Source organism: Pleurodeles waltl, chromosome 12, assembly GCF_031143425.1.
Source record: "Pleurodeles waltl isolate 20211129_DDA chromosome 12, aPleWal1.hap1.20221129, whole genome shotgun sequence".
Classification (NCBI taxonomy): Eukaryota; Metazoa; Chordata; class Amphibia; order Caudata; family Salamandridae; genus Pleurodeles; species Pleurodeles waltl.
This window is the reverse complement of record NC_090451.1, coordinates 220,550,629-220,578,414: the sequence shown is the minus strand read 5'-3', so window position 1 is coordinate 220,578,414 and position 27,786 is coordinate 220,550,629. Positions and strand designations below refer to the sequence as shown.

Genomic DNA, 27,786 nt, shown 5'->3' with positions numbered 1-27,786 from the left:
GAAGAGAAGCTTTTTGTAAGGAAATGCCTCCTTGGCATGGTTACCCCCTGACTTTTTGCCTTTGCTGATGCTATGTTTTGAATTGAAAGTGTGCTGAGGCCTGCTAACCAGGCCCCAGCACCAGTGTTCTTTCCCTAACCTGTACTTTTGTTTTACACAATTGGCACACCCTGGCATCCAGGTAAGTCCCTTGTAACTGGTACCCCTGGTACCAAGGGCCCTGATGCCAGGGAAGGTCTCTAAGGGCTGCAGCATAGCTTATGCCACCCTGGGGACCCCTCACTCAGCACAGACACACTGCTTGCCAGCTTGTGTGTGCTGGTGAGGACAAAACGAGTAAGTCGACATGGCACTCCCCTCAGGGTGCCATGCCAACCTCACACTGCCTATGCAGTATAGATAAGTCACCCCTTTAGCAGGCCTTACAGCCCTAAGGCAGGGTGCACTATACCATAGGTGAGGGCACCAGTGCATGAGCACTGTGACCCTACAGTGTCTAAGCAAAACCTTAGACATTGTAAGTGCAGGGTAGCCATAAGAGTATATGGCCTGGGAGTCTGTCAAACACGAACTCCACAGCACCATAATGGCTACACTGAAAACTGGTAAGTTTGGTATCAAACTTCTCAGCACAATAAATGCCCACTGATGCCAGTGTACATTTTATTGTGAAATACACCCCAGAGGGTACCTTAGAGGTGCCCCCTGAAACCTTAACCAACTACCTGTGTAGGCTGACTGGTTTTAGCAGCCTGCCACACTCGAGACATGTTGCTGGCCACATGGGGAGAGTGCCTTTGTCACTCTGTGGCTAGTAACAAAGCCTGCACTGGGTGGAGATGCTATCACCTCCCCCTTGCAGGAGCTGTAACACCTGGCTCACCCCCTTTGTTCCAGGGCCACAGGGCATTCCAGCTAGTGGAGTTGCCCGCCCCCTCCGGCCACGGCCCCACTTTTGGCGGCAAGGCCGAAGGAGATAATGAGAAAAACAAGGAGGAGTCACTGGCCAGTCAGGACAGCCCCTAAGGCAACCTGAGCTGAAGTGACTCTGACTTTTAGGAATCCTCCATCTTGCAGATGGAGGATCCCCCCAATAGGGATAGAAATGTGACCCCCTCCCCTTGGGAGGAGGCACAAAGAGGGTGTACCCACCCTCAGAGCTAGTAGCCATTGGCTACTAACCCCCCAGACCTAAACACGCCCTTAAATTTAGTATTTAAGGGCTTCCCTGAACCTAAGAAGGTAGATTCCTGCAACTTACAGAAGAAGAGGACTGCTGAGCTGAAAACCCCTGCATAAGAAGAAAGAAGACACCAACTACTTTGGCCCCAGTCCTACCGGCCTGTCTCCTGCCTTCAGAAGAAAACTGCTCCAGCGACGCTTTCCCTGGGACCAGCGACCTCTGAATCCTCAGAGGACTGCCCTGCTTCCAAGAGACCAAGAAACTCCCGAGAACAGCGGCCCTGTTCAACAAAGACTGCAACTTTGTATCCAGAGGAGCAGATTTAAAGACCCCTGCAATCCCCGCAAGAAGCGTGAGACTTGCAACACTGCACCCGGCGACCCCGACTCGACTGGTGGAGAACCAACACCTCAGGGAGGACCCTCCGGCGACTCCGAGACTGTGAGTAACCAAAGTTGTCCCCCCTGACCCCCCACAGCGACGCCTGCAGAGGGAATCCCGAGGCTCCCCCTGACCGCGACTGCCTGACTCTAAAATCCCGACGGCTGGAAAAGACCCTGCACCCGCAGCCCCCAGCACCTGAAGGATCCGAATTTCAGTGCAGGAGTGACCCCCAGGAGGCCCTCTCCCTTGCCCAGGTGGTGGCTACCCCGAGGAGCCCTCCCCCCTTGCCTGCACCGCTGAAGAGACCCCTTGGTCTCTCATTGAAATCCATTGGAAACCCGACGCGTGTTTGCACACTGCACCCGGCCGCCCCAGTGCCGCTGAGGGTGTACTTTTTGTGTGAGCTTGTGTCCCCCCCGGTGCCCTACAAAACCCCCCTGGTCTGCCCTCCGAAGACGCGGGTACTTACCTGCTGGCAGACTGGAACCGGGGCACCCCCTTCTCTCCATTGAAGCCTATGCGTTTTGGGCACCACTTTGAACTCTGCACCTGACCGGCCCTGAGCTGCTGGTGTGGTAACTTTGGGGTTGCACTGAACCCCCAACGGTGGGCTACCTTGGACCCCAATTTGAACCCCGTAGGTGGTTTACTTACCTGCAAGAACTAACATTACTTTACCTCCCCCAGGAACTGTGAAAATTGCACTAAGTGTCCACTTATAAAACAGCTAAAAGTGTTTTATGTAAAAAGTAAATATGCTATTGTGATTGTTCAAAGTTCCTAGAGTACTTACCTGCAATACCTTTCAAATGAGATATTACATGTAGAATTTGAACCTGTGGTTCTTAAAATAAACTAAGAAAATATATTTTTCTATAACAAAAACCTATTGGCCTGGAATTGTTTCTGAGTGTGTGTTCCTCATTTATTGCCTGTGTGTATGTACAACAAATGCTTAACACTACTCCTTTGATAAGCCTACTGCTCGACCACACTACCACAAAATACAGCATTACTATTATCTCTTTTTGCCACTATCTTACCTCTAAGGGGAACCCTTGGACTCTGTGCATACTATTCCTTACTTTGAAATAGTGCATACAGAGCCAACTTCCTACACTTTTGCTTCATTACTTTACCCTGTACTTTGATTGGGATGCAATGGATAAGGGGTTTCACCTGAGGAACTAAACCCGTTTCCCATGTCGACCATGAAATTCTTAAGTCCCGCTCACCATGATGTGGACCCACAGTGGGGTTCTTGTAGGACTTCACTCCTGTCTCAATGTTGCATGAAAATATTTGTTGTCCTTCTTTAGAAGTAGCATTAGAGCAGTGGGAACTAAGGCAGGCAACGGAGAAAAAAGAGCTTTTATTTTCCAGAGATTAGGATTAAAAGGTTCATCCACTTTAGGAGTTTTTGAATTTCAGGGGCCAGTGACTGATTGACGAGGAGTTCTCTCTCTTGAAACCACCAGAGAATTACAGTTTTGGGGTCTTCAGAATATCTGTTTTACAATCCTCATTTGCTACTGCACAACTAATAAAATGCCACTGACTGAAGCTGTACTTGGAGCCAAAGGGTGAACTGTAATAGATTGCAATGGTACTAGCCCAGTAAGAATTATTAGTTTATTCTGATTGAAACACACATTTCACTTGCCAGATCAGAACCAGTGGACTCAGATGTGAATCCACTCAGGGTTGGTTTATCTTTGCATGTTTTATCTGCTTTGTTTAAGGAGAGTTGAAAACCAGAAAACCCAACAAGTACAGGAAGCATGAATTTCAGGAATCTTATCAACATGCCTTTCAGGTACAAGATATCATTCTGAAGCTTAGGTTAAAAGAGTATGTTTGTGAGTAACACTAAGACAATGTAACAAGAGTGCCACTTGTCTGGTCTAGAAATGAGTCTTGCATGGTTACATTTACAACTAATTTGGTACCAAAGATGTCAGACAAATATGGCATTCAAACCCAGGAAAATCCATGCAACCACTGGTGTGGGTGGGAGCTTCCAAGTGAAAAAAAAAATAAAGTAAGGAAGACACCGTTTTTTGCACTGAATGTTGTTCCCCTACTTCATTCTGAGCTTCATGACAGATCTCTTAGTTATGAACCGATGGGGGAAAAATCATGGATTTGTGAAGACTGGATCAATAAAGAGCTATTTTATGTACTGGATCTTGTTCAAGAATAATCCACGTGATCACTAAACAAAATGTTCAAACAGAAAACAAATGTAGTGGCCAAAGGGAGAGATCAGACCACAGACTACTGCAGAGACCTCACTTGTTAAATTTGGTCCTCTGTAGCATACATAAACTGCACAGATGAAGCATGTAGAAAGAGGCAGACAGGCAGTGGCTCAGACCCATATATTCCTAAATGATTCTTTATGGAAAAGGCACTAAACCAGTGGTCTTCAAACATTTTAATGCCAGCCCCCAGTAAAAAAAATATATATATATCAGAGAGCCCCTCTGAATTTTACACAATTATTTTATTAAACTGGCAATGTTGAAAGATGTCTTGACTGTTAAGTTATGTTATTGTTTTAAAAATACAGTCAAGTACATGATGCAAAACAAACCATTCTGGTCAGACTGGCCTTACTAACATGTAAAAATATTGACAGTATGATTAGTGGAAGTAGGGCAGGATATGTGTTTTTAAGAGTATTTGTAGTGCCTTCCCTTTTGACACATACTCCCAGCTTCGATATAAATGACAAAAACATGTTAGTGATGGCCCATTATAGGGTGGTTTACCAGTGCTCATTTTTTCGGGAAAGCCTAGTTATCAGCATAATGCTTATCTTAGCCTGAGCCCGAGCCTGATGCCCCCGCCCACCCAGGGGGCCAACCTCCCCAGTTTGAAGATCCCTGCATTAAACTATGCAATCCTCTGAGTGGGCCCAACAAACAGGTCCAGTAAGTCAAATTAGTGGGGGAAAAAATGAAACTATGCATTAAAATGTTCAAAGGATGCACAGTTAGGGAATGCATGTACCCTTAGCCTCACAACTTGTATATTTATCACAATTTACCACCACTTTCCTCATAGTGGCAATGAATCATACTGTTGGCCAAAAAGAGGCTGCATACAAAGACAATGAGGGGACAATGCAAGAGAAGAAAGTTGAGCTAATACAGACATATTAAAATGTTTTAAATGTAGATGACAAAAAAAAAGAAAATTACAGCAGGGCCAGTTAAGCAATCTTAAAATGAGACGCAGCTTTGTCAAGACATATATATCATCCTACCTGATTTTGGAGTGAAGGTGTGCAGAAGTTTGCAGCCTGCATCAGACAGTTTTACCATGTGCACGGAGCCTCCTGCTGAAGCCACAAACATATTTGAGGAACACGCAGAGAAAATGATTTGGTGCACGGTTTGACGTTGCTTCAACACTTTGGGAACCTGGATTATAATAATTGAGACAGAACTGTTCAGGCATCCATTTGGAAGCAAGTATTTCCCAAGAACTTTTAACCACACTAATTTCAAGCATGCAGTTATCCAATATTTGAATACCCAATAACTTGGCGTTTTCTTCTGAACACTTTTGATGAACACAAAGTGCTGCATAACTTAGTGTCTCTCCCATTCCCAACCCTTCAGACCAAGCTCATTTCCCAACTGTTCAAACGTTTGAGCACATTTCTGCCAAACAGAAGCCAGTACTGATGATTTTCACTTTTAGACAAAAAATCTACTAGCATCCAACTTCTCCCCTTTGTAAACAAACCATTCCATTACCCACCAAAAAGCCCTTTCTAATAAAAATCATTCTTATTCCTTATCCGCTTCTGATAATTAAGACCAGTGCCTAATTGTACATCCTTTCCTGTACACAGCAACAAAAAAAAAAATATAACATCAGTACTAAGCCACCAGTTCTTACCCTGGTGATGCCAATATTGTCACTGCCATGCTGCAGGCGATAAAGGCAAAATCTAGAAGCTGTAGCATAAGAAATCCAGCTGCCGCAAGGAGAGATAGCACTGCAGAAAATGTTTTCAGAGCCCTGCAATGGGAAATGTAATAATTAGAATTGTACAGCATGATGTCTTGATGGCCAAATAGCAAGTATGCTATCCACTCACTCTTTTCAAACAAATGAAATGGCAACACTTTCCTTCATATTCCAAACACAAAATTATGGCCTAAATGGTAGAGGTGTGAAGGTCTTAAATCAAAGATACCTGGAACAACTCTGTTTCCATTACATATCTTCTGACCACTTTGTTTGGCTCCAGCCCAAAACCTTAAAAGTGTGCACTAAACACAGACCAAAGTCTTCCGACTTGACAACACACTGAGTATGTAGTCAGCTCAGATATTATGTTTCATAATGGACTACTCCACCATTTTCAGGCAGACGTGTTGATGGCAGTACACTGAAATATAAAAAAAACAAATGTGTATTTGTTTCTTTTACACTGCTATGGATAGTTTGGGGCCAATATTAATGCTCTAGCAGTGGTCATTGTGTATCAAAATGTCTATCATCAAAACTGCTCTCCTTCAACAGCCAATTACCTAGTTTAAATGTTTCCTAAATTTTAGAGTAACAAACTATGACTAAAGAAAAAGTCCTATACATAAGAGTTGTAGTTGAAAATTTAGTAGTAAGAAGTTGTGACAGAAAAAGTGAGCTTACACGCGCTTTCCAGAAAAATGGATAAAGTAGCTTTTAGGAAGATGGGTTTTACCATCTGTAGGAAGTTGGCTCTGTATGCACTATTTCAAAGTAAGGAATAGTATGCACAGAGTCCAAGGGTTCCCCTTAGAGGTAAGATAGTGGCAAAAAGAGATAATACTAATGCTCTATTTTGTGGTAGTGTGGTCGAGCAGTAGGCTTATCAAAGGAGTAGTGTTAAGCATTTGTTGTACATACACACAGGCAATAAATGAGGAACACACACTCAGAAACAATTCCAGGCCAATAGGTTTTTGTTATAGAAAAATATATTTTCTTAGTTTATTTTAAGAACCACAGGTTCAAGATTTACATGTAATACTTCAAATGAAAGGTATTGCAGGTAGGTACTTTAGGAACTTTGAATTAGCAAAATAGCATATACGGTTTTCACATAAATCACATATAGATATTTTAAAACTAGACAGTGCAATTTTCACAGTTCCTAGGGGGAGTAAGAGTTTGTTAGTTTTTGTAGGTAAGTAAACCACCTACGGGGTTCAAGTTTGGGTCCAAGGTAGCCCACCGTTGGGGGTTCAGAGCAACCCCAAAGTTACCACACCAGCAGCTCAGGGCCGGTCAGGTGCAGAGGTCAAAGTGGTGCCCAAAACGCATAGGCTTCAATTGAGAAGGGGGTGCCCCGGTTCCAGTCTGCCAGCAGGTAAGTACCCGCGTCTTCAGAGGGCAGACCAGGGGGGTTTTGTAGGGCACCGGGGGGGACACAAGTCCACACAGAAAGTACACCCTCAGCAGCACGGGGGCGGCCGGGTGCAGTGTGCAAACACGCGTCGGGTTTGTAATTGAAATCAATGGGAGACCAAGGGGTCTCTTCAGCGATGCAGGCAGGCAAGGGGGGGGGGGGGGTCCTCGGGGTAGCCACCACCTGGGCAAGGGAGAGGGCCTCCTGGGGGCAACTCCTGCACTGGAGTTCCGATCCTTCAGGTCCTGGGGGCTGCGGGTGCAGAGTCTTTACCAGGCGTCGGGATCGGAGATGCAGGCAGTCGCGGTAAGTGGGGGGGGGGGGGGGGTAACTCTGGCTACTCACAGTCGCCGGGGAGTCCTCCCTGAAGTGATTGTTCTCCACAAGTCGAGCCGGGGGCATCGGGTGCAGAGTGTCAAGTGTCATGCTTCTGGCGGGAAACGCAAGTTGTTTCAAAGTTGCTGCTTTGTTTCAAAGTTGCAGTCTTTGGTGAACAGGGCCACTGTCCTCGGGAGTTCTTGGTCCTTCTAGAGCAGGGCAGTCCTCGGAGGATTCAGAGGTCGCTGGTCCCTGGGGAAAGCGTCGCTGGAGCAGTGTCTTTAGAAGGGGGGAGACAGGCCGGTAGAGCTGGGGCCAAAGCAGTTGGTGTGTCTGTCTTCTCTGCAGGGTTTTTCAGCTTAGCAGTCCTCTTCTTGTTAGGTTGCAGGAATCTGATTTCCTAGGTTCTGGGGAGCCCTTAAATACTAAATTTAAGGGCGTGTTTAGGTCTGGGGGGTTAGTAGCCAATGGCTACTAGCCCTGAGGGTGGGTACACCCTCTTTGTGCCTCCTCCCTGAGGGGAGGGGGGCACATCCCTAATCCTATTGGGGGAATCCTCCATCTGCAAGATGGATGATTTCTAAAAGTCAGAGTCACCTCAGCTCAGGACACCTTAGGGGCTGTCCTGACTGGCCAGTGACTCCTCCTTGTTTTTCTCATTATCTCCTCCGGCCTTGCCGCCAAAAGTGGGGCCGTGGCCGGAGGGGGCAGGCAACTCCACTAGCTGGATTGCCATGTGGTGCTGTAACAAAGGGGGTGAGAGCCTTTGAGGCTCACCGCCAGGTGTTACAGTTCCTGCAGGGGGAGGTGTGAAGCACCTCCACCCAGTACAGGCTTTGTTACTAGCCACAGAGTGACAAAGGCACTCTCTCCATGTGTCCAGCAACATGTCTGGTGTGTGGCAGGCTGCTAGAACTAGTCAGTCTACACGGATAGTCGGTTAAGGTTTCAGGGGGCACCTCTAAGGTGCCCTCTGGGGTGTATGTTACAATAAAATGTACACTGGCATCAGTGTGCATTTATTGAGCTGAGAAGTTTGATACCAAACTTCACAGTTTTCAGTGTAGCCATTATGGTGCTGAGGAGTTCGTGCATGACAGACTCCCAGACCATATACTCTTATGGCTACCCTGCACTTACAATGTCTAAGGTTTTGTTTAGACACTGTAGGGGCATAGTGCTCATGCACTTATGCCCTCACCTATGGTATAGTGCACCCTGCCTTAGGGCTGTAAGGCCTGCTAGAGGGGTGACTTATCTATACTACATAGGCAGTGTGAGGTTGGCATGGCACCCTGAGGGAAGTGCCATGTCGACTTAGTCGTTTTGTCCTCACTAGCACACACAAGCTGGCAAGCAGTGTGTCTGTGCTGAGTGAGGGGTCCCCAGGGGGGCATAAGATATGCTGCAGCCCTTAGAGACCTTCCCTGGCATCAGGGCCCTTGGTACCAGGGGTACCAGTTACAAGGGACTTACCTGGATGCCAGGGTGTGCCAATTGTGGAAACAAAAGTACAGGTTAGGGAAAGAACACTGGTGCTGGGGCCTGGTTAGCAGGCCTCAGCACACTTTCAAATCAAAACTTAGCATCAGCAAAGGCAAAAAGTCAGGGGGTAACCATGCCAAGGAGGCATTTCCGTAAGAAGGTGTGACAGAAAAAGTGAGTTTACATACGCTTTCTAGAAAAATGGAAAAAGTAGCTTTTAGGAAGATGGGTTACACCATCTATGTCCCTTTGACCACAATTTAATGATTATGCTAACGGAAACATTAACCTCAAACCTAACCCTTACCAAAACTCTAGCACTTACCCAATCCAAACCTACTCTTTATTTAACCTTAACATTTACTTTAACCCTAATCTTTATTCTAACCCAATTCCTAATCCCAGTCCTAGGGCTAAACAGTTAACCAACTCCACTGAATGCCACTAACCTAGCCCTTAATCCACACCTAGCCATTTATCCAACCTCTATACCCATACTTTGATCCTGTTTACTCCTAACCCTTACTATACCCCCTCTCTTTTTTCTAACTCTAACCCATAAGCTAACTCTGTGCAACCTTTAACCCACCATACATCCAAATCCTTAGGTAACCCATGGAAGGTAGACCACAATCTAAATCCACAAAATCTAGAAGGTATGACAGGGCAGTCAGTGGGAACTTATATTCACTGGCTTACATACAAGATCGAGTGCACCAATGCAAAAGCAACCTATAGACTTTCTAATGCAACAGAGAATAGGAAACAAGTTACAAGGCCAATATAAGCACCCAGATGAATCTGGGGTCGAGGTATCAGAAGTCACAAAAATAGGGAGAAGCATGGAATTCTCAAAAGAGAAAGCCCTCAGAATGGAGAAAAAGCATGAAGAGCTGCAGAAGTGCCTACTTTTAGAACAACAAGATGAAGTTCAAAGAGGCGATAGAAATAGAACTGGCAACCAACATAGAAGTCTAATGCTCTTTCTTTCACTGGGGCAGTCATGGTAAGTGGACAGACAGGTACTGATGTTTACCATTGGCGTCCCAGGACCTCAATTATTACTGAACTCCAGTGGGATAACCAAGGTACTCCCTTTGTATACTTGACGCTCCAGCAGAAGAAAGGACGAGCAAGGTTTAGATCAGGTGATGATTTAGAATTATGGAATAACCACACTTAATCTCATGGCTATTACTTTCAGAAAAAAAGTCTTGATTAAGAGGAAGACAAATTACGGCTGCAAAGAATAAGACCAGCAAAGAAGAACAGTCATAAGGTCTTATCAATTTAAGGGGCCAAGAAACAACTACAAACATGATTATGCAATAACAAGGTATAATCAAAGAAAACTAATTGAAGTCTATGGGTAATGTTATCCCATGTATCAGAAGCCAGGAAATCTTAGGCACTTGGTTCCTAACCATAGCCAATGTTTGTTAATGATTCTAGGTGCCAGACGAGAGGTTACAAATGTATCAAGTGTTATGATATGGCCACTGTTTTAATTTCTCACCTGCTCAATATTATTATATAGGGAGCAGCTGTCACCCTGCGGAATCTTAAATGTTGAATAGTCACCACAGAGAAATAGGTTGATAGTCCCAATCCACAAGAAAGACTGAATGGTTGGCAAGAGAAACTGGTCCAAAGACAACCTTCTTGTGTCCAGGTTACACAGCAAAACATAGTGGGTGGAATAAAGGCCGTTCCTGGTCAAATGTTCCTGCAGAAGGATTATCTGTCAGTTATTGGGGGTAGCCCACAGCAAAGTCCCCTAGAAACAATACATTTCAGGGATACAAATTTTGAAACCGGCCCATCACAGTCATGATTTTCAGTTGTCCGCAGCACTGGGTATGTTCAATGGATGAGAAAGTTTCACTAATTCTTAATAGGATCTAGAATTTATGGTCAGTGACCAAGTGTGATTTAAATGTGAATATCTCACCAACCATCAGGGCTTGGAAGACCATTCTAAGTGTTCTGGAGTATTGCAACAATGCATTTATCTAGCACCATCTATTTAGGGAACCACATTTGTATTTGGAGAAGTGACACCCTAGTGAATGAAAAATTATTAATGGCATAGGACGGGTGCCCAGAGCAGATGATGATTAAGTAATTGCCAACAAAAATGCTTACCTAACGTGATAGTTGTTGGGGATGAATTCTTGTTCATTGATTAGATTGTTGTGGTCATAAATGAGTACACCACCAATGAACTGGAGACCCTCATCAGTGAGGAGGTTATAGGTAAGAGTTTTGTCAGCAAGGACGTTTTTGCTGTTGGGGCATTCAGTAGTGTAACAATCAATAATGAGATGCCAGCGATGATGCAGAACAATTTGAAGCCCGCAACATAAGTCGATAAGGGTGCCAGTCTAGGTGGCAAAACCTATTTCATCATCCTTTTTGGTACGCATGAGAGGGGATGCTTTTTGAGAAAGGTAGACCACAATTATCACTGAGGTTAGTACTGTAGCCTTCACTCTAATTCTCAGTAGCTACAACTTCCACATTTTCCACACATGCCTCAAAGTCCTTGTCGACAAGAGTAAGCAACAGAGAGTAAATATAAGAGGCTGCCTGTCCCTCTACAGTTGGCCAACACAACTGCACTGGGCTCTCAGGGAAAGAATTAACAAAATGAAAGATTAGCTGCAGAGATCAACAAAATATTTCTAAAATCAGCTGGTCCCTTCCTGTAAATAAGTTAAGGGAAAGAAAATTGTACTGCTTGTAAAGCCTAGGTTTCTTCAAGAATGAATCTAGTCTGTGACACTGTAAGGAAATGCCTCCTTGGCATGGTGGCCCCCTGACTTTTTGCCTTTGCTGATGCTATGTTTACAATTGAAAGTGTGCTGAGGCCTGCTAACCAGGCCCCAGCACCAGTGTTCTTTCCCTAACCTGTACTTTTGTATCCACAATTGGCAGACCCTGGCATCCAGATAAGTCCCTTGTAACTGGTACTTCTAGTACCAAGGGCCCTGATGCCAAGGAAGGTCTCTAAGGGCTGCAGCATGTCTTATGCCACCCTGGAGACCTCTCACTCAGCACAGACACACTGCTTACCAGCTTGTGTGTGCTAGTGAGGACAAAACGAGTAAGTCGACATGGCACTCCCCTCAGGGTGCCATGCCAGCCTCTCACTGCCTATGCAGTATAGGTAAGACACCCCTCTAGCAGGCCTTACAGCCCTAAGGCAGGGTGCACTATACCATAGGTGAGGGTACCAGTGCATGAGCATGGTACCCCTACAGTGTCTAAACAAAACCTTAGACATTGTAAGTGCAGGGTAGCCATAAGAGTATATGGTCTGGGAGTCTGTCAAACACGAACTCCACAGCACCATAATGGCTACACTGAAAACTGGGAAGTTTGGTATCAAACTTCTCAGCACAATAAATGCACACTGATGCCAGTGTACATTTTATTGTAAAATACACCACAGAGGGCACCTTAGAGGTGCCCCCTGAAACTTAACCGACTATCTGTGTAGGCTGACTAGTTTTAGCAGCCTGCCACAAACCGAGACATGTTGCTGGCCCCATGGGGAGAGTGCCTTTGTCACTCTGAGGCCAGTAACAAAGCCTGCACTGGGTGGAGATGCTAACACCTCTCCCAGGCAGGAATTGTCACACCTGGCGGTGAGCCTCAAAGGCTCACCTCCTTTGTGCCAACCCAGCAGGACACTCCAGCTAGTGGAGTTGCCCGCCCCCTCCGGCCAGGCCCCACTTTTGGCGGCAAGGCCGGAGAAAATAATGAGAATAACAAGGAGGAGTCACTGGCCAGTCAGGACAGCCCCTAAGGTGTCCTGAGCTGAGGTGACTCTAACTTTTAGAAATCCTCCATCTTGCAGATGGAGGATTCCCCCAATAGGGTTAGGATTGTGACCCCCTCCCCTTGGGAGGAGGCACAAAGAGGGTGTACCCACCCTCAGGGCTAGTAGCCATTGGCTACTAACCCCCCAGACCTAAACACGCCCTTAAATTTAGTATTTAAGGGCTACCCTGAACCCTAGAAAATTAGATTCCTGCAACTACAAGAAGAAGGACTGCCTAGCTGAAAACCCCTGCAGCGGAAGACCAGAAGACGACAACTGCCTTGGCTCCAGAAACTCACCGGCCTGTCTCCTGCCTTCCAAAGATCCTGCTCCAGCGACGCCTTCCAAAGGGACCAGCGACCTCGACATCCTCTGAGGACTGCCCCTGCTTCGAAAAGACAAGAAACTCCCGAGGACAGCGGACCTGCTCCAAGAAAGGCTGCAACTTTGTTTCCAGCAGCTTTAAAGAACCCTGCAAGCTCCCCGCAAAAGGCGTGAGACTTGCAACACTGCACCCGGCGACCCCGACTCGGCTGGTGGCGATCCAACCCCTCAGGCGGGACCCCAGGACTACTCTAAGACTGTGAGTACAAAAACCTGTCCCCCCTGAGCCCCCACAGCGCCGCCTGCAGAGGGAATCCCGAGGCTTCCCCTGACCGCGACTCTTTGAATCCTAAGTCCCGACACCTGGGAGAGACCCTGCACCCGCAGCCCCCAGGACCTGAAGGACCGGACTTTCACTGGAGGAGTGACCCCCAGGAGTCCCTCTCCCTTGACCAAGTGGAGGTTTCCCCGAGGAACCCCCCCCTTGCCTGCCTGCAGCGCTGAAGAGATCCCTAGATCTCCCATTGACTTCCATTACAAACCCGACGCTTGTTTCTACACTGCACCCGGCCGCCCCCGCGCCGCTGAGGGTGAAATTTCTGTGTGGACTTGTGTCCCCCCCGGTGCCCTACAAAACCCCCCTGGTCTGCCCTCCGAAGACGCGGGTACTTACCTGCAAACAGACCGGAACCGGGGCACCCCCTTCTCTCCATTCTAGCCTATGCGTTTTGGGCACCACTTTGAACTCTGCACCTGACCGGCCCTGAGCTGCTGGTGTGGTGACTTTGGGGTTGCTCTGAACCCCCAACGGTGGGCTACCTTGGACCAAGAACTGAACCCTGTAAGTGTCTTACTTACCTGGTAAAACTAATCAAAACTTACCTCCCCTAGGAACTGTGAAAATTGCACTAAGTGTCCACTTTTAAAACAGCTATTTGTGAATAACTTGAAAAGTATACATGCAATTTTGATGATTTGAAGTTCCTAAAGTACTTACCTGCAATACCTTTCGAATGAGCTATTACATGTAGAATTTGAACCTGTGGTTCTTAAAATAAACTAAGAAAAGATATTTTTCTATATAAAAACCTATTGGCTGGATTTGTCTCTGAGTGTGTGTACCTCATTTATTGTCTATGTGTATGTACAACAAATGCTTAACACTACTCCTTGGATAAGCCTACTGCTCGACCACACTACCACAAAATAGAGCATTAGTATTATCTCTTTTTACCACTATTTTACCTCTAAGGGGAACCCTTGGACTCTGTGCATGCTATTCCTTACTTTGAAATAGCACATACAGAGCCAACTTCCTACATTGGTGGATCAGCGGTGGGGTACAAGACTTTGCATTTGCTGGACTACTCAGCCAATACCTGATCACACGACAAATTCCAAAATTGTCATTAGAAATTGATTTTTGCAATTTGAAAAGTTTTCTAAATTCTTAAAAGACCTGCTAGGGCCTTGTGTTAGATCCTGTTTAGCATTTCTTTTAGAGTTTAAAAGTTTGTAAAAGTTTGAATTAGATTCTAGAACCAGTTGTAGATTCTTAAAAAGTATTCCAACTTTTAGAAGCAAAATGTCTAGCACAGATGTGAATGTGGTGGAACTCGACACCACACCTTACCTCCATCTACAGATGAGAGAGCTAAGGTCACTCTGTAAACTAAAGAAAATAGCAATGGGCCCCAAACCTACCAAAGTACAGCTCCAGGAGCTTTTGGCAGAGTTTGAAAAGGCCAACCCCTCTGAGGATGGCAACTCAGAGGATGAAGATAGTGACTTGGAGGGAAATTCCCCCCCTCCAGTCCTACTTAGGGAGAGCAGGGCTTCTCAAGCCCTGACTCCACAAATAATAGTCAGAGATGCTGGTTCCCTCACAGGAGGGACCAACAACTCTGAAATCACTGAGGATAACTCCAGTGAAGAGGACATCCAGTTAGCCAGGATGGCCAAAAGATTGGCTTTGGAAAGACAGATCCTAGCCATAGAGAGGGAAAGACAAGAGATGGGCCTAGGACCCATCAATGGTGGCAGCAACATAAATAGGGTCAGAGATTCTCCTGACATGTTGAAAATCCCCAAAGGGATTGTAACTAAATATGAAGATGGTGATGACATCACCAAATGGTTCACAGCTTTTGAGAGGGCTTGTGTAACCAGAAAAGTGAACAGATCTCACTGGGGTGCTCTCCTTTGGGAAATGTTCACAGGAAAGTGTAGGGATAGACTCCTCACACTCTCTGGACAAGATGCAGAATCTTATGACCTCATGAAGGGTACCCTGATTGAGGGCTTTGGATTCTCCACTGAGGAGTACAGGATTAGGTTCAGGGGGGCTCAAAAATCCTCGAGCCAGACCTGGGTTGACTTTGTTGACTACTCAGTGAAAACACTAGATGGTTGGATTCAAGGCAGTGGTGTAAGTAATTATGATGGGCTGTACAATTTATTTGTGAAAGAACACCTGTTAAGTAATTGTTTCAATGATAAACTGCATCAGCATCTGGTAGACCTAGGACCAATTTCTCCCCAAGAATTGGGAAAGAAGGCGGACCATTGGGTCAAGACAAGGGTGTCCAAGACTTCAACAGGGGGTGACCAAAAGAAAGGGGTCACAAAGACTCCCCAGCAGAAGGGTGATGAGACAACCAAAACTAAAAATAGTAAAGAGTCTTCTACAGGCCCCCAAAAACCTGCACAGGAGGGTGGGCCCAGAGCCTCTTCACAAAACAATGGGTACAAGGGTAAAAACTTTGATCCCAAAAAGGCCTGGTGTCATAGCTGTAAACAGCATGGACACCAAACTGGAGACAAGGCCTGTCCCAAGAAAGGTTCCACTCCAAACTCCCATCCAGGTAACACTGGTATGGCTAGTCTCCAAGTGGGATCAACAGTGTGCCCAGAGCAAATCAGGGTCCACACTGAAGCTACTCTAGTTTCTGAGGGTGGGGTGGATTTAGCCACACTAGCTGTCTGGCCGCCTAACATGCAAAAATACAGACAGCAACTCTTAATTAATGGGACTAGAATAGAGGGCCTGAGGGATACAGGTGCCAGTGTCACCATGGTGACAGAGAAACTGGTTTCCCCTGGCCAATACCTGACTGGAAAAACTTACACAGTCACCAACGCTGACAATCAGAGAAAAGTACATCCCATGGCAATGGTTACTTTAGAATGGGGAGGGGTCAATGGCCTGAAACAGGTGGTGGTCTCCTCAAATATCCCAGTAGACTGTCTGCTTGGAAATGACCTGGAGTCCTCAGCATGGGCTGAGGTAGAGCTAAAAACCCATGCAGCCATGCTGGGTATCCCTGAACTGGTGTGTGTGAAAACGAGAGCACAATGCAAGGCACAGGGTGAAAAAGTAGAGCTGGAGTCTGGAAAAATGGCCCAGCCTACCAAGAGAACAGGAAAGTCAGTTGGGAAACCAACTGCAACACAGCAAAAGAAAGGGAACCTCTCTTCTCAGGAAGAAGTTCTGCCCTCTGAGGGAACTGAGCCTTTGGAACTTGAACCTTATCAGGTTGAGCTCTTAGGCCCAGGGGGACCCTCAAGGGAAGAGCTGTGTAAGGGACAAGAAACCTGTCCCTCTCTTGAAGGCCTTAGGCAGCAAGCTGCTGAAGAGTCCAAAGGCAAGAAAAATGGAACACATAGGGTCTATTGGGAAGATGGGCTCCTGTACACTGAGGCCAGAGACCCCAAACCTGGTGCCACTAGGAGAGTGGTAGTGCCTCAGCTGTTCAGAGAGTTCATCCTAACATTGGCCCATGACATTCCCCTTGCTGGACATTTGGGACAAACCAAGACGTGGGAGAGGTTAGTCAACCACTTCTACTGGCCCAATATGTCCAACATGGTTAAGGAGTTTTGCCTCTCCTGCCCCACCTGTCAAGCCAGTGGTAAGACAGGTGGGCATCCAAAGGCCCCCCTCATTCCACTTCCAGTGGTGGGGGTGCCCTTTGAAAGAGTGGGTGTGGACATAGTTGGTCCACTGGAACCTCCCACAGCCTCAGGAAATATGTATATCCTGGTAGTAGTGGATCATGCTACCAGGTATCCTGAAGCTATTCCCCTTAGGTCGACTACTGCCCCTGCAGTAGCCAAGGCCCTCATTGGTATCTTTACCAGAGTGGGTTTCCCTAAGGAGGTGGTGTCTGACCGAGGTACCAACTTCATGTCAGCATACCTAAAGCACATGTGGAATGAGTGTGGAGTGACTTATAAATTCACTACACCATACCATCCACAAACTAATGGCTTGGTTGAGAGATTCAACAAGACATTAAAGGGCATGATCATGGGGCTCCCAGAAAAACTCAAAAGGAGATGGGATGTCCTCCTGCCATGTCTGCTTTTCGCTTACAGGGAGGTACCACAGAAGGGAGTAGGGTTCTCACCCTTTGAACTTCTGTTTGGTCATCCTGTAAGGGGACCACTTGCCCTTGTTAAAGAAGGCTGGGAGAGACCTCTCCATGAGCCTAAACAGGACATAGTGGACTATGTACTTGGCCTTCGCTCTAGAATGGCAGAGTACATGGAAAAGGCAACCAAAAACCTTGAGGCCAGCCAACAGCTCCAGAAGTTTTGGTATGACCAAAAGGCTGCACTGGTTGAGTTCCAACCAGGGCAGAAGGTCTGGGTTCTGGAGCCTGTGGCTCCCAGGGCACTCCAGGACAAATGGAGTGGCCCTTACCCAGTACTAGAGAGGAAGAGTCAGGTCACCTACTTGGTGGACCTGGGCACAAGCAGGAGCCCCAAAAGGGTGATCCATGTAAACCGCCTTAAGCTCTTCCACGACAGGGCTGATGTCAATCTGTTGATGGTAACAGATGAGGATCAGGAGGCAGAGAGTGAACCTCTCCCTGATCTTCTGTCATCAGACCCAAAAGATGGTACAGTAGATGGAGTGATCTACTCAGACACCCTCTCTGGCCAACAGCAAGCTGATTGTAGGAGAGTCCTACAACAGTTTCCTGAACTCTTCTCCTTAACCCCTGGTCAGACACACCTGTGTACCCATGATGTGGACACAGGAGACAGCATGCCTGTCAAGAACAAAATCTTTAGACAGTCTGACCATGTTAAGGAAAGCATCAAGGTGGAAGTCCACAAGATGCTGGAATTGGGAGTCATTGAGCGCTCTGACAGCCCCTGGGCTAGCCCAGTGGTCTTAGTCCCCAAACCTCACACCACAGATGGAAAGAAAGAGATGAGGTTTTGTGTGGACTACAGAGGGCTCAATTCTGTCACCAAGACAGATGCTCATCCAATTCCAAGAGCTGATGAGCTCATTGATAAATTAGGTGCTGCCAAATTCCTAAGTACCTTTGACTTGACAGCAGGGTACTGGCAAATAAAAATGGCACCTGGAGCAAAAGAAAAGACAGCATTCTCCACACCTGATGGGCATTATCAGTTTACTGTTATGCCCTTTGGTTTAAAGAATGCCCCTGCCACCTTCCAAAGGTTGGTGAATCAAGTCCTTGCTGGCTTGGAGTCCTTTAGCACAGCTTATCTTGATGATATTGCTGTCTTTAGCTCCACCTGGCAGGATCACCTGGTCCACCTGAGGAAGGTTTTGAAGGCTCTGCAATCTGCAGGCCTCTCTATCAAGGCATCCAAATGCCAGATAGGGCAGGGAACTGTGGTTTACTTGGGACACCTTGTAGGTGGAGGCCAAGTTCAGCCACTCCAACCCAAGATCCAGACTATTCTGGACTGGGTAGCTCCAAAAACCCAGACTCAAGTCAGGGCATTCCTTGGCTTGACTGGGTACTACAGGAGGTTTGTGAAGGGATATGGATCCATTGTGACAGCCCTCACTGAGCTCACCTCCAAGAAAATGCCCAAGAAAGTGAACTGGACTGTGGACTGCCAACAGGCCTTTGACACCCTGAAACAGGCAATGTGCTCAGCACCAGTTCTCAAAGCTCCAGATTATTCTAAGCAGTTCATTGTGCAGACTGATGCCTCTGAACATGGGATAGGGGCAGTTTTGTCCCAAACAAACGATGATGGCCTTGACCAGCCTGTTGCTTTCATTAGCAGGAGGTTACTCCCCAGGGAGCAGCGTTGGAGTGCCATTGAGAGGGAGGCCTTTGCTGTGGTTTGGTCCCTGAAGAAGCTGAGACCATACCTCTTTGGGACTCACTTCCTAGTTCAAACTGACCACAGACCTCTCAAATGGCTGATGCAAATGAAAGGTGAAAATCCTAAACTGTTGAGGTGGTCCATCTCCCTACAGGGAATGGACTTTATAGTGGAACACAGACCTGGGACTGCCCATGCCAATGCAGATGGCCTTTCCAGGTTCTTCCACTTAGAAAATGAAGACTCTCTTGGGAAAGGTTAGTCTCATCCTCTTTCGTTTGGGGGGGGGTTGTGTAAGGAAATGCCTCCTTGGCATGGTGGCCCCCTGACTTTTTGCCTTTGCTGATGCTATGTTTACAATTGAAAGTGTGCTGAGGCCTGCTAACCAGGCCCCAGCACCAGTGTTCTTTCCCTAACCTGTACTTTTGTATCCACAATTGGCAGACCCTGGCATCCAGATAAGTCCCTTGTAACTGGTACTTCTAGTACCAAGGGCCCTGATGCCAAGGAAGGTCTCTAAGGGCTGCAGCATGTCTTATGCCACCCTGGAGACCTCTCACTCAGCACAGACACACTGCTTACCAGCTTGTGTGTGCTAGTGAGGACAAAACGAGTAAGTCGACATGGCACTCCCCTCAGGGTGCCATGCCAGCCTCTCACTGCCTATGCAGTATAGGTAAGACACCCCTCTAGCAGGCCTTACAGCCCTAAGGCAGGGTGCACTATACCATAGGTGAGGGTACCAGTGCATGAGCATGGTACCCCTACAGTGTCTAAACAAAACCTTAGACATTGTAAGTGCAGGGTAGCCATAAGAGTATATGGTCTGGGAGTCTGTCAAACACGAACTCCACAGCACCATAATGGCTACACTGAAAACTGGGAAGTTTGGTATCAAACTTCTCAGCACAATAAATGCACACTGATGCCAGTGTACATTTTATTGTAAAATACACCACAGAGGGCACCTTAGAGGTGCCCCCTGAAACTTAACCGACTATCTGTGTAGGCTGACTAGTTTTAGCAGCCTGCCACAAACCGAGACATGTTGCTGGCCCCATGGGGAGAGTGCCTTTGTCACTCTGAGGCCAGTAACAAAGCCTGCACTGGGTGGAGATGCTAACACCTCTCCCAGGCAGGAATTGTCACACCTGGCGGTGAGCCTCAAAGGCTCACCTCCTTTGTGCCAACCCAGCAGGACACTCCAGCTAGTGGAGTTGCCCGCCCCCTCCGGCCAGGCCCCACTTTTGGCGGCAAGGCCGGAGAAAATAATGAGAATAACAAGGAGGAGTCACTGGCCAGTCAGGACAGCCCCTAAGGTGTCCTGAGCTGAGGTGACTCTAACTTTTAGAAATCCTCCATCTTGCAGATGGAGGATTCCCCCAATAGGGTTAGGATTGTGACCCCCTCCCCTTGGGAGGAGGCACAAAGAGGGTGTACCCACCCTCAGGGCTAGTAGCCATTGGCTACTAACCCCCCAGACCTAAACACGCCCTTAAATTTAGTATTTAAGGGCTACCCTGAACCCTAGAAAATTAGATTCCTGCAACTACAAGAAGAAGGACTGCCTAGCTGAAAACCCCTGCAGCGGAAGACCAGAAGACGACAACTGCCTTGGCTCCAGAAACTCACCGGCCTGTCTCCTGCCTTCCAAAGATCCTGCTCCAGCGACGCCTTCCAAAGGGACCAGCGACCTCGACATCCTCTGAGGACTGCCCCTGCTTCGAAAAGACAAGAAACTCCCGAGGACAGCGGACCTGCTCCAAGAAAGGCTGCAACTTTGTTTCCAGCAGCTTTAAAGAACCCTGCAAGCTCCCCGCAAAAGGCGTGAGACTTGCAACACTGCACCCGGCGACCCCGACTCGGCTGGTGGCGATCCAACCCCTCAGGCGGGACCCCAGGACTACTCTAAGACTGTGAGTACAAAAACCTGTCCCCCCTGAGCCCCCACAGCGCCGCCTGCAGAGGGAATCCCGAGGCTTCCCCTGACCGCGACTCTTTGAATCCTAAGTCCCGACACCTGGGAGAGACCCTGCACCCGCAGCCCCCAGGACCTGAAGGACCGGACTTTCACTGGAGGAGTGACCCCCAGGAGTCCCTCTCCCTTGACCAAGTGGAGGTTTCCCCGAGGAACCCCCCCCTTGCCTGCCTGCAGCGCTGAAGAGATCCCTAGATCTCCCATTGACTTCCATTACAAACCCGACGCTTGTTTCTACACTGCACCCGGCCGCCCCCGCGCCGCTGAGGGTGAAATTTCTGTGTGGACTTGTGTCCCCCCCGGTGCCCTACAAAACCCCCCTGGTCTGCCCTCCGAAGACGCGGGTACTTACCTGCAAACAGACCGGAACCGGGGCACCCCCTTCTCTCCATTCTAGCCTATGCGTTTTGGGCACCACTTTGAACTCTGCACCTGACCGGCCCTGAGCTGCTGGTGTGGTGACTTTGGGGTTGCTCTGAACCCCCAACGGTGGGCTACCTTGGACCAAGAACTGAACCCTGTAAGTGTCTTACTTACCTGGTAAAACTAATCAAAACTTACCTCCCCTAGGAACTGTGAAAATTGCACTAAGTGTCCACTTTTAAAACAGCTATTTGTGAATAACTTGAAAAGTATACATGCAATTTTGATGATTTGAAGTTCCTAAAGTACTTACCTGCAATACCTTTCGAATGAGCTATTACATGTAGAATTTGAACCTGTGGTTCTTAAAATAAACTAAGAAAAGATATTTTTCTATATAAAAACCTATTGGCTGGATTTGTCTCTGAGTGTGTGTACCTCATTTATTGTCTATGTGTATGTACAACAAATGCTTAACACTACTCCTTGGATAAGCCTACTGCTCGACCACACTACCACAAAATAGAGCATTAGTATTATCTCTTTTTACCACTATTTTACCTCTAAGGGGAACCCTTGGACTCTGTGCATGCTATTCCTTACTTTGAAATAGCACATACAGAGCCAACTTCCTACAGACACCAACTCTCCAATGCTATCCAAAAATCACAATTTACTGTCCCTTCCAGTGTAACACAAACATGGCTATTAAAAAAAAACATAAAATAGAGAAGCAGAGGATGATATGGTTTCAGTCACCACAAGGTTCAGTGAGTCACGCAATTGAAGGCAACTAAATTAACAGCCATACATCTGGCCTCCCACCTCAACAAAATGAATATATAAAAATCATTTGGATAACATCAGGAGCATATGCTTGCAGCTGTATAGGTAGATGCCTGTCTCGGGAGTCGCAACCTCATGGCTCCCAAAGGAACCACATACCCTCACCCCTTCCACTAGCAACAGCAGAAGTAGTGTCTCTGTTAACCACTTGTGTGCACAGGACGTCTTGAAGCCATTTCACATACAGTGCCTGTGTGCACAGGAGGGCTCTGAGCTTTCCTGGCACACGAGGCAGGAAATCCCTCTGATACGGGCACCTGAGGGATTTCCTGTAACTGAAAATAGTCTTGGGAGCTGGGGAAGAGGCTCCCCAGATCCTGAGGCTTTTTCATTATTTTCACTGAAATGACAATAGTCGTGCTATCTCAGCCCCGAGCACTGATTTAGATGGAGGAGCTATCATTGGAAAGGGGAGAATCTCCTTTTCACAATGGTACATTTCCCACGTGGATCCCTGCTAGAGGACTGCTGAAGGAGGGTGACCTCCAAACAGGAATCCACTCCATTAGACACCAGGGATTTATTTCAGTTGCAGGGACTGTCCCCTTTGGCAAGGGCTGCTCCCCATAATTGGGGATATATTTTGGACATTTTCTACCCCTTCCAGGGGCAGATTGACCTTATGCTTTTTGGCCAACCTGCCCTGGGGGGGCAGAAACTCAGAAGACCTCCAGGGATTTTTATCAATATATGTGGGGGAGGCTGATCTGCCCCCAAAGGGGGACAGAAAACCACTAGACACCAGTTTTTTTTGTTCCCTTTAACAAAAGTTGGGGAGCAACCCCTTGAGCAAGGATCGCTCTCCTTTATGGGGACATTATTATGGGAATTTTTCTACACCCCCACGGGGGATATCAGGGCAATCACTCCATATCCCCCCAGGGCAGGGGTAGAAAGACACTTATTTGTAGGGGTGGGTGCCCACAAGTCACGCCATATTGGATTCCCCCATGTTTCTAGGTTTTCCTAGGTGCCAGATGAGCTAGGACCCAAAAACCACAGCTACCCAATTTGGATTTTTTTTTATGTATCCATGTTGCATTTTGAGCAGTTTTGTGTCACTGGGCCTACCCACACAAGTGAGGTACCATTTTTATTGGGGGAATACAGAATAGTAGAACAAGTGCCATTACCAATTGTAGTTCTCTGCATTTGTACATTCCAAATGTAAGATAATGTGTGAGAAAGAAGTTATTTTGACAAATACCCTCTAGTTCACATGCTAGTATGGGTACCCACACATTCAGAGATGTGCAAATAACCCCTGCTTGTAAACTCCACATCTTGTGCCTCTTTCTGAAATACATAGTTTTCCTTGATACCTATTTTTCATTGTTTATATTTTACCATATGAATATGCTCTCTACCCAGTACACAATAAAAAGCCATTGTAGGATACGGCTCAGTTATTGGCTCTGAATACCTAAAGTTCATGGAAAACCCACAAACCCTAAAAATCCCCACAACCAGAAGGGACTAGCAGATGTAATTATATATAGCCTTTGTAAATAGGCCATTGTGATGAAAAGTTACAAATGAAAACATCACAAATACCCATTTTTTCCTACGGATTTTAGTGTTTCAACACTTGGTTTGTTTGGGAAAACCTTGAAGGATCTACCCAAATGAATTCATAATTTGGTGTAGTTTTCAGAAATGTATAGCTTTCTTGCACCACCATGGGCAGCACACCCATTTCCACCACAAACTGGAAGGAGGTTGAAAGCACAAAAATAGGAAAAATTGGCTATCGCCCAGTAAAATACCAAAACTGTGTTAAAAAATTGCTGTTCTGAAAACATGCCTGTTCATGAAAGCTGGGAAGATGGTGATTTAAGCGCTGCAAAACGTTTGTTGATACCATTTGCAGGGGGGGAAAAAAACAGACACTTTCTTCTGCAGCACTTTCTTCCTATTTTCCCCCTCCCCAAAAATCCAAACAGTAGGTATATTTTGCCTAACTTCTCAGTCCCCTTAGGGGGAATCCACAAACCCTGGGTACTTTTAGAATCCCCAGGAGGTTGGGACAATAAAGACAAATTTGGTGTGCATAACTTATTTGGTCACAAAGTTACGAAGCCTTAAGCACAAGCTACCCCAAATAGCCAAAAAATGCGTAGCACGGAAGGGATTAAAGAAAACCTTTCCTGTATGGAGCAAACCAGAGGTAATTATTCACTTGTGGCTATGTAAACTCAACTTGCCTCAAGCTCCTCATACCACGTTTCATACATTTTATAGTTTCCAAACAAACCTTTCTCTTCAGTTGCAACAGATGCTCTTGGTTTCTGGACACTGGGAGAACGTCCCCATGTTTTCCTGCAACAGAAATAGTCACAAAGAGCTTTAATGTTTAGGTTTCTTCTCTGGTCAAAGGAATTTCCCTAATAGAAGCAAATGCAAGGCTATGATTTCTGTTCTCAGCTACCACAAGCAGATTGAGGCTCTCAGACCTACCTCCTTTCCCGGACCTTGTTCCACAGTTTTGTCAATTTCTTTATAGACCGGCGAAACATCCCCACAAAAATTCAATACATTGTTACCTGATGTGAAATGCACACAGACTTTTCCCTGGTGACCTCCCTCTTACAGATCTCTTTACAAAAGTACTAAACCCAGAGTATACTGGGATCCTGTGAGAAGAATCCCAGCATTCTACCTTCCAGGATGTAGCTTAGGAAGGACAGAAATTTCTAAGCAATTTAATATTTCTAGCAAGAGTTACCCAGACAGTTACAATTTGTGCACTGCCTTAAAAGCAGGCAATAAAGGCCCACTCTCCTTTGAAGTGCTTCCAGCCTTCATAAAAGCATGCAGAAATAGGTAAGAAGAATGGATTACTTACCTATAATGACAGTCTCCAGTGTTGGCATTTTTCACAGATGCATATACACTAAATGATTCCCCTATCATGATGCAGTTAATCATTAGTCTATTCAATATGTAGAGCAATAAAAGGCAGCCCATCCCTATCTTTCAGGGTTCATAAATTTAGCCTGCACGTTGATGGGACTTGAGCTCTGCCCCAGGAGTTCGTTTACAGATCCTTGAGCCACTAAAAGCTGATCTGCAGATATTTTCCCCTGGGACAAACATTAAGCCACTCTCCATGGCAGTGTTTGTTCAGAAGTGATTGAGTTTTGTTTTTGTTTTTCGTTTAGTGGGGTTGTAGTACCCCTGCTTCCCTCCCCAAGTTGCACATTTCGCAAGTGCTTTTAGGCGGCAAAATATCCATGACCATTACAAATCGCTGCTCAAAGTCTGCATACTGGACCAGCTAAATGCATTACATACCGCAATGAGAAGATGAGTGCTCATGTGCAAACTATGAAAGTTTTCAATGATGGGAGACTGAGAGTTACAGGTAATGCATGTATTTTGTAGCATTGGATCTTTTATAGGATCACATTCTTCGAATCAAATAGAAAACATAAAAAAAGACTACCTGGTGGGAGTAGGATCATGTGAATTACACACATTCTTCAACACAGTTTGCCCCACCTGCATCTCTGCTGTGGCATCAGAGTCATGGCTACAGTGTGGGCAAAATGTGTGCAGCGTTCTGCTGGTGTAAATCTTTCTTGGGCCAAAGAATTAGTGTAGAGAGCTGCCACTGTAATCATGAAGGTGCACTACGAGAATATCATGACAAAACTATTTACCACAACATATAAACTACCTCTTTATCGTCAAAGTGTCTTTCTAGTATACCATGACTACACAGTGGTTCTGCATTCTACAGTTGAAGTTCTTGTACGTCAATGTTTGTGACCTTCATGAATCTTGTAGTAGAGTAGTCACTCTTGCTGGCAAAGACTAGTTAGCTTTCACTTACCTCACCTTTCTAAAAGATCTATCTTGCAATTCCTTGCTTCAACAAGCGACGAGTGAACCAAAAACCATGAACAAATACTCCAGGGTCCTAAATGATTGTCTTGTCAATCCGTCGTCATACTCTTTTTTTTTTTTTTTTTTTGGCATCTTACGCCGAAACACAAGTTCTGCCAGTGTGGAAGGATAAACAAATAGTTTATTTGTTATGGAAGTTCAAATACAACTTTGAAATGGATTTTAAAAAACATCCTTAGAACGATTTTCCCTTATAGAAAACTGTATATGGTTTTATTACAACTAAATACTTACATTTCACAAAACCTTCTCACATATTTAAATACTACTGCTAAAGTCCTCTTTTCTGCTACCAGTTCAACAGGTGTACACATCTACCTGCCACTCTCAAAGCATCTCTTTCTTGCAGTTGTTAGTCCACATAGTGGAAAAAACAGCCTTCAAGAGTGGTTAATCATTCGAGTGACACACTGATAAAGATCGGTTTCTATAAATGATTAACAAATGTACTGACATAAATACTACCTGTAGGCCATTTTCAGTTGAACATTGCAAATATGTAAAATCTGGTGTGGAAGAGACAATTGAGATAATTGATGTAGTTCTCTGTCCCTACATCACTTACAATTATTTTTTGTGCAAATGCCTCTTTTGTGGAATAATCAGTCCAAGCATCCGTGCATTAGATGACAAGTGCCAGACTGATTGAGCCGGTGTTGCACAGTCTAAGGTCAAGTAATGCAAATTTACTCAGTTGAGCGTGGAGGTGAATTCTGTCTGGGGAACACAAACCCGTTGAAAAACAAATCACAACTCACTGTCTAGCATGTAGTTATTAGTAGGATTAAAGGGATCGGGAGCCAAGGGTACAAAAATGATTACCTAATTGGCATTCACTGGCTGAATTTAGGGGTAAAGAGTCAGCATTTGTTTGGTGTGATCTATTCGTAGTTTGCGTAAGACATCATACTATTTGTGACAGTTGATGATTGTAGAGCTGCCATTCAATAAAATGTTGGATGTTGCTGCTTGTCAGCTAGTTTGTTCTTAATGCAGAGGTGGTCTTAAGAGGCTTTGTAAATACTGTACCTATAGCCACATTCTCATAGGAGTAACACATTTATAAACTGCTACGGAGATGTACTTTGGCCTAGCTTCACTTTCTAGACCAAGAGCAGAACCCACTGAAGAGCTAGTTAATGAGCACAGAGATATTGTATGCTTCAGACAAACATGCTTTTTCTGTTAAGTTATGAGGATGTGCCACACATCCAAAACGGGATGAGTGAGACATTTGCCAACTGCTGCAACAGTGGAAGCCAAGAAAGGTTTCTCTGGAGGTTGGCAAGCAATCCACTGGAGAAAGACCTGTGTGACATATACTAATATTAGACTGCATGCTTTTCAGTTGTCAGTGGTTAATTCCAGAATCAACTTTGGTTCTTCAGATTGGCAGAGTGGATAGCTAGTAATTAGGGAATTGTGACAAGATAACATCCAAATAAGGATAGCCTTGCACTGCCAATCCAAGCATGTCTGCATCTTGAAGAACCTGATTTGCCTATTTTCAGGATAGATGTTAATCTAGCACAAGATGGCCCAATCAAGATCCATTGCTGCTCCAATTTCTTTACAAGAAGGGCCCAACGTTTGTTCTCCCTTTAGATTTATTCAGATGGCTAAAGCTATTAGAAACCTGAGCCTTGCTCTTCAAGCCA

The 27,786-nt window shown here is 46.0% G+C and overlaps 1 protein-coding gene across 4 annotated transcripts in view; it reads right to left on the bottom strand.

Annotated features, from left to right (window-relative positions):
• Nucleotides 1-27,786, bottom strand: part of UTP4 (UTP4 small subunit processome component) — a 200,902-nt gene that overhangs the window by 60,695 nt on the left and 112,421 nt on the right. For all 4 annotated transcript variants that reach the window (XM_069218642.1, XM_069218643.1, XM_069218641.1 and 1 more), the window contains 3 exons: nt 24,474-24,538; nt 5,480-5,602; nt 4,839-4,995 (listed from right to left, as the gene is read on the bottom strand). In XM_069218642.1, coding sequence (XP_069074743.1) covers nt 4,839-4,995; nt 5,480-5,602; nt 24,474-24,538 — 345 coding nt within the window. The remainder of the gene's footprint in view (nt 1-4,838; nt 4,996-5,479; nt 5,603-24,473; nt 24,539-27,786) is intronic.